Source organism: Python bivittatus, unplaced genomic scaffold (genome assembly GCF_059951505.1).
Source record: "Python bivittatus isolate LINGU-HERP-01145 unplaced genomic scaffold, Pbiv_v1 ctg000650_np1212, whole genome shotgun sequence".
Taxonomy (NCBI): Eukaryota; Metazoa; Chordata; class Lepidosauria; order Squamata; family Pythonidae; genus Python; species Python bivittatus.
In genome coordinates, this window is record NW_028277093.1 from 1,264,841 (window position 1) to 1,272,333 (window position 7,493).

Below are 7,493 nucleotides of genomic sequence, written 5' to 3' on the forward strand. Positions count from 1 at the left end.
GGAATACCCCGCCTTCGCCACGCGAGCCCCGCCCCTTTCAGAGGGGCGTTCTGGAGCCGCTCTGGTCATGCGGACTAGCGCCCCTGCTTGGGCCGCTCCGGGCTGGACGTTCACGAGGCCTTAAGAGCCGGAAATGGTCCTCGGATGGTGTTCTCAGATCCGTAAAGCCAGCTGAGAAACTCTGGCATATTGACTGATTCCGTGTCGGCTACGTGAAACCGACCCACTGATCTAGCCGGGCGCGACTCCTGCTTCGGCGCCACCCCTCGGTTCTCGGGCAACCGTGAATGCAAGAGAAAGGGCTGCCCGTCCAAGACCGCAAAGGACACCGGTCGGCGGTCCCAATCTCGCCTGTGACACGCCAACGCCGCCAGGGGGCGCTGCTGCGGTCAGATGGCGGGCTCCTGGCGGGCTCCGGCCCCGGGAAAGCGACGGAGCACGCGCCGGGTGACTTCCCCGCAGTCTGCCGTCTCTCTGGAGAAAGCCGGGCGAGAGTTTTCCCGAGGGCGGAAAGGAGCGCGTCAGACGCTTCCCTCCCTGAGTCCCCGTCTCCCTCCCTCTGAACCCTGAGCCTGCCAAGAGGGAAGGGGCTGCAGGAGGATCCTGCGGGAGCGGAGAGGCTGAGCGAGGGGACCCCGGGCAGAAATGCCCGCTGCTCGGGGTGAGGAGGCATTGCTGGGGACGGCAAGCCCTGTCTCCGGGAAGAGGCTGGAGGTCCCGGCTTGCGAGCCTCCCCGCCGCGTGCAGCCCCCGCAGCCGCTTTTCAGGCATCTTCTGGGCGAGAGAGAGCGCTCCTGCAAAACAGGATCAATCCCCCCCCCCCAGGGATCTCAGTTTGCTTCTGGGGAGATGAATCTGCTGATGGGGGAGGAGGGACCGGGGGAGAAGCGGCTGCAAGCAGAAAACGGGGGGCAATCCCAGGAGTGGGGGTGGGAGTCAGTTGGCCTGGCCTTTTGCAGGGAGGATCCAGGCTGGCTCACTTGTTTTCGCGTTAGATACAGTAGCCCTTGAAGCCGTGAGAAAGAAGGTCCTTCTAAGTCCTGTCTGGAGGGAGAGGTCAGGGATAAGTATGAGGACTCTCCCTGCAGTGACGCCTGCCTGCCTGCCTGCCTGCCTGCCTGCCTGCCTGCCTGCCTGCCTGCCTGCCTGCCTGCCTGCCTGCCTCTATCCCCGGGGCAGCAAAAGATGCTTCTTTGAGATTATTTTGGGGGAGAGAATTGGCTCTTATGCCTCCACACTCTATAAGGATTCTGCTTAAAGAACCAAAGGGGTTGAGTTCTCAGTGAGAACATCTGGACCAGCTTCTGGTCTACCTTTCTCACTCATTCCAGCTGTTTCTTTTCTACCTGAACTAAAAGCGGAAGTTATCTTGTTCTTTTCATGGGTTTCTTTTTGCAGATGAAAACCACTGCTACGAAAGAAGACTAACAGCTTCATGCTCCTCCCAAGGGGAGTGATTTCAGAGATCCAGGAGAAACTGTACTCCAGTTTTGAATTGGATTTGGGAACATGGAGTGTATGGACCCCCCAGGAGAAGGAACATTACACGTTCTTCATGGCACCCAGCCTGAGATCAGAGGAAAAGGAGCTGGGCAGAAGAATGCTGTTGACGAAATCATTAGCTTGCACCATCGGTGCCAGCGTTTCAGGGACTTTCATTATGAAGAGGCCAAGGGACCACGGGTGGTTTGCAGCCAACTCCACTATCTTTGCAGTCAGTGGCTGAAGCCAAAAAGGAGAACGAAAGCTGAGATGCTGGACCTGGTGCTCCTGGAGCAGTTCCTGACTGTCCTGCCCCCGGAGATGGAGAGCTGGGTCCGGGAGTGTGGAGCAGAGACCTCCTCCCAGGCGGTGGCCCTGGCAGAGGGCTTCCTCCTTGGCCAAGAAGAAGAAAAGAAGCAGGAAGAGATGCAGGTGAGAGTATTTCCTCCTAGTATCTTTAAATTTGTGGGAACATAAGTATAACAGTGTTCTTGAATGTTTACATACCTTGCTATCAAGAGTCTTCTGTGGGCAATATTAAAGTAAATCGTTAGGCAAATGGTTCTACTGGTTGTTTCCAGATACCACGTCTCTTGCTGTCTAGTGAGGTGGAGGAAGTCTAGACTAAGTTACCAGCCTCAGCTTCCCCCATGCCACATGCAGTATTTCCTGCCAACAGTGAGGAGAAGATTGCTGAATTCTGGCACATGTTGGCCAGTTTGCCTCAAGCATGACCAAATCCCAGATGTACCTCAAGCACATGCCTGCGCTTGTATACAATGTAGGATCTCAAACACAGAGTCCACCTTGTGAACCCGCCTACTGCTGCCCTCGTCTTACCCACTCGGAGGTGTAGCAGTCTACATAACAGTAGGTGATTTTGAGTACCTTGTCTACATACGGTGGAAGCAAGGATGGCTTGCAAGATCAGAAAGCAGAGTTAGAGTGAGTGATGGTGGTGTTGCCATCTACATTTAAATTATCCTGAGTTCCTGTTCCTTCTCTCTTCATTGGCTTTGTGTTGCCTTGCTTCCTGTATGATTAACAGCGTGATAGGAATATATGTGATCTCATAACATGATGACAATATTTAACTAACTCCTTAGGCAGATTTTTCCCTTGGTCACGTCCAGACAACATATTTGACGCAAGTTCTTCAATGCTACCTTCTTTCTCCACTGCTGAAAATTTTGGACTTGAGAGAGCAAGAATCCACTTCTTCCCATTTCCTTAACTCCACTTCTTCTTTGTTCTTGGATTCGGCCTCAGAGCCAGGGTCCCTTGGTGGAGATGGTTGCTGAATGCCCCAAGGCAACAGGACATTTCTCTCAGGAGCAACTCTTGAGGGAGATTTCCCCAGAAGATCCAAGTCAAAACACCTTATCAGGTAATTGTGAAATTCTTCCACAAGAAAGTCATCTCTCTTTCTCTCTTTCCTCATGTGTCTAGTGTTTCTCCAGATTTCACGAAGGATGCTTTCAGACTACCAATTTTGTTTCCCACACAGGGAGCAGGACATCGTTAGTATTTGTAGAATTGGCTCCTCATGACTGTCGAAGAGAAACCACACCTGTGATTCCAGCTCTGGTAAGTGGAGGAACAGCAGAAAAATATGCAGGGAAACATTTGGAGATCTCTCTTTTTTAACAGGAGTCTACGCACACCGTATTTCTTAGGAATAGGGTTTGTATTCATTGTGCCTTGTGGTCTTCAATAACTAATTTGGAAAAAAAAAAAAAAACCCTCCAAGATACAGGTTTAAAATTAGCAAACAAAAATTAACAGTTATAGACAAGTGCTAAAGTACAGTATTTGCCTGGTAGATGACTATTCAGAGCCAGTTAAATAATCATCTAATTACAATAACAAAAGAATAATTTAATACCAATTCAAAGAAAGGAAAGCTCATGAGATTTAAAAAATGATGTACTGTAAGTTAAGTGTTTCCCAGGCAAAAATGTTGGGAGGGGTTAGTTGAATTTAATTCAATTTCAATATTATTACAACTTTTATCCAGCAAAATTGCAGCAGGGATTCTTAACCTGGGGTCCACAAACCCTTGGGGATCCATCGATGGATTTCAGGAGCACTCCAAGAACTCAGACGGAAAAAAAATTGCAACTATATTTTATACAACTAAAATTTAGCTTTTCATTTTCAGTTATGTGGGTAGGCAATGAAGGATGGCCTCAAGACTCCAGAAATGTTTAACTTCAGTGACTCTCACGATCTAAAATTATATCACGAAAAGGGGTATTGTCTTGTTATTGGTGTAATGGATTAAGACACACAGACATTATGTATTAGTTATTTTGTTAATGTTTTGATAAGTGTAATCTGTAATCCTGGGGCTCAGAGTGAGGGGCTGGGAGATCGATCCATCTTCTTTTGCATAGTTTGAAGACTGCAGATACGGTGCTCTTCCACAATCTGCTTTAATGCCTGAAGTTACATAAGGAATGTTTTCTTCCTCTTTCAGTGTCCTGTATCCTTCGAGGAGGTGGCTGTGTATTTCACTGAAGAGGAATGGGCACTGATGGGTTCTGAACAGAGAGCCTTGCACGGGGAGGTCATGCTGGAGAACTCAAGGAACATGGCTTCTCTGGGTAAGGGCCCCTCTTTGCTCTTATGAAAATAGTCAGAGAATCTATTTTCTTGTCAGAATTTCTTGTCGCTCTGTTTCTCTCAAGATGATGCCAAACATGAGGTTGTCTTCTAGCCATAGGACAGAGACCGATCTGCCTGGGGTGCTGAGGAAAACAAGAGGTTGAAGGGACCTCCTTCAATTTAGGATGCATTGACCATTTCTCATCTGGAATTTAAAGATTTTCTTTAGCAACCTTAGCAGTTTCTGTTTAATCTCACAGCTAAGAAATTAACACTTCAGCTTCTAAGATTATTTTTCTCATCTTTCGCTCATCACTCTCATCTACATAACATTGGTCGCCAAGTATGGAAAGAGGAAAGATTAGAGATGCTGAAAGAAGAGATGCAACTTATGCATGCTGAGTTTCTGCCTTATCCTAGTAATATTTTCATCTGTTACGTTTCATTATTTCCCCAAGGAGCTGATGGGCAGGAGGATAAAAATGATGAGGAGACAAGGATGTTGTCATTGCAAACCATCAAGCAAGAAGTTCAAGAAGAGATATTTCAATATCCGTGGGGACTAAAAAGACCTGAGAGCCACCAGTTCAGTGATACAGAGAAGCCTTCTTCTCAAAGTGCAGGAAGTCATGACTTCCTGACCCAAGAACATTGGAAAGAGAACGAAACGAACGATTTCCTCATGCGTGGCGAAATATTCAAAGATGAACCTGATTTAAGCAATCGTTACAGAATCCACATGGAAAGGCAACTCTGTGAATACAGACAGCGCCAAATGAGTTCTGAAGTCTCTGTTAGGTTATATCAAGGTGTAGCTACAGAAAAGAAACAATATGTATGCAAAGAGTGTGGGAAACACTTTTGCGACTCTCATTCTCTTATGAGACACGAAAGGATCCACACCGGGGAGAAACCGTATAAGTGCACAGAGTGTGGCCAGAGCTTCAGTCAAAGCAGTAACCTTATTTCCCATAAGAGGATCCACACGGGGAAAAACCTTTCACGTGCACGCAGTGTGGAAAGTGCTTCAGAAGGAGCACTTCCCTCACTTACCATGAAAGGAATCACACAGGGGTGAAGCCGTATAAATGCAAGGAGTGTGGAAAACACTTCTGCGACTCCCATTCGCTTACCAGGCACGAAAAGATCCACTCAGGGGAGAAACCCTTTAAATGCACGGAGTGTGGGAAGAGTTTCAGTCAAAGCACTTACCTCACTTACCACAAAATGACCCACACAGGGGAAAAACCCTATCAGTGCAAGATATGTGGGAAAAGCTTCATCATGAGCAGCTCCCTCACTTACCACGAAAGGATCCACACAGGGGAGAAACCCTATAAATGCCTGGAATGTGGGAAGAGTTTCCTCCAGAGCTGTCACCTCACTTCCCATAAAAGGATCCACACTGGGGAGAAACCATATAAATGTAAGGAGTGTGGAAAAGACTTCTGCGACTCCCATTCGCTTACCAGGCATGAAAGAATCCATACTGGGGAGAAACCATATAAATGCATGGTGTGTGGAAAGAGCTTTAGAAGGGGCAGTTCGCTTACTGACCACGAAAGGATCCACACAGGGGAGAAGCCCTATCAATGCATGGAGTGTGGAAAGAGGTTTACTCACAGCGGTCACCTTAGTTCCCATAAGAGCATCCATGGGGGAGAAACCGTATAAACGCATGGAGTTTGAAAGGAGCGTTGGTATGATCAATTGCCTTACTTTCCATAAAATGATCAGCTTGGGTGGAATCACACAAATGTCTTTGATGCCTTATTCCTGCTGCTCTGCTGATCGTCTAAAGTATGCATCTTTCTCTCCCCTGTGCAGTAACGTCTTCCCCTTCCCTCATATTGTTAAGGCTACAGGTGGACTTTCAGTGTTGACACACTCAACTTTCAGCTCTGTCTTTTGAGCACTTCCCCTCGGGGGCACCTGGATCCCTATCAGATTGGCATTTTGTAAACTAGCAGTGCAGTGCTGCTGGGCCCTATGGATTCTTTTATTCACTGGTTGCCTATGTGGTTTTTTAAAAAATTGGGATTTCTAACAACGTATATTGTTAAACGTGTGCTTTGCGTGTGTGTTTATACGACTTTCTTTGACTTGCTCAGCATCCTTGTCAATTGGGCTGGCTATAGATATTTTGAAAGAAAGAAAGAAATAGTAAAATAATAATAAAAGACTCCTGATCTCTTATCCTTATGTTTGGCTAGGGGACTCTCAGATGCACCCATTCCCCCAGTTGAAAAGCGAACCATTGATGTTTAAAACATGTCTTAACCATATTTTTCATGGCAGAGTGATAACCAGAGGTAAGAAACAAAAAGAAATGCAATCTATTTTTACTCGACAGCGTGCAAACGTGAGATAAAACTAAGTTGACAAAATAAACTAAGTTGGCTATCGAAGAATAGATGATAGATTTCTACAGAGAAAGAATTTCATCATCAAGAGTTCAAGCCGATGACCGCAGTGCAGTGTCCAAGTAGGGCCCAAACCGAAATGGAATCCTCTCAAGATGAGCTGTAGGTGGCAGAGGGAGACAACGAGAGGAGGACACCACATCTGGAGTGCAGCAGTGATGGGTGCCTTCTCTGGACCCTTGCCCCAAAGGCTGTTCCCTTTATCCTCCTATGCGCAGTCCCAGTTTTTCGGCTTCTCTGATTGACTGCCTGGCTTTTTTGCCTCCTTTTCCCCACGGTCATCTTTCCATGCTCAGGATTGGTGAAAATGTGTGTCCATCATTGGCAGCTAGGAAACTTTCTCTGATCAGGGCAAATTTCATCCTCCTGAGCTGTGATCCTAAGGATCAGTTACTTGTCCCTTTTTACAGACACTTCGTATTTCCAGCTACTTGTGACTTCCCTATTGCCTGTCAGTGAGCAGAGGCAAATCACGTGCCCTACCGCCACCTTGGGTTTTCCAGTTCTCGAGGCACAGTCTCCTTCCAGGACGACTTCCCACAGAGATTGATTTGACTTGATGTTGCCATCTTTTTTCTGTGGCTGTTGTGTTTTTATTTTTGTACTGGATATGTTTTATCTTGTATGATTTTTTTTAATGTCAGCTGTGGAAGGTCATTTTGATTGTGGCGGTGTAGAAATATGTTTAATTAATTAATTGTATTAGCACGCATGCCTTTGGTTTCCCAGTCTGCTCTACCCTGAAGGGCTCTCTCTCACACACACAGACACAAACACATGGTAGGACTGGTAACAGACACCAGTGTTTATTAGGAGGTAAGAAGTCATCCAGAAGTGGAAGCGATGTCCTGAAATGCTGGCTCCTGGGCCGCCTTGCATGGAAGTCCTGGGAAATGAGGCTTCAAGGGGCCAGAAAGTCTCCCAGTGGCCCAGAGGGATCTGCAGTTGCCCCTTGCCCTCAATTCCTGTCAGTTCCTGCCT

General features: G+C 47.0%; 1 protein-coding gene across 1 annotated transcript; it reads left to right on the forward strand.

Annotated features, from left to right (window-relative positions):
• The first annotated feature begins 66 nt into the window (after positions 1-66).
• Positions 67-6,285, forward strand: LOC148214466 (uncharacterized). The gene is given in 7 exon segments (XM_088151391.1): positions 67-661; positions 1,399-1,914; positions 2,752-2,869; positions 2,990-3,069; positions 3,962-4,088; positions 4,548-5,072; positions 5,075-6,285. Coding segments are annotated over 6 exon segments (1,944 nt in total). The 5' UTR covers positions 67-661; positions 1,399-1,509; the 3' UTR covers positions 5,764-6,285.
• Positions 6,286-7,493: the final 1,208 nt, after the last annotated feature.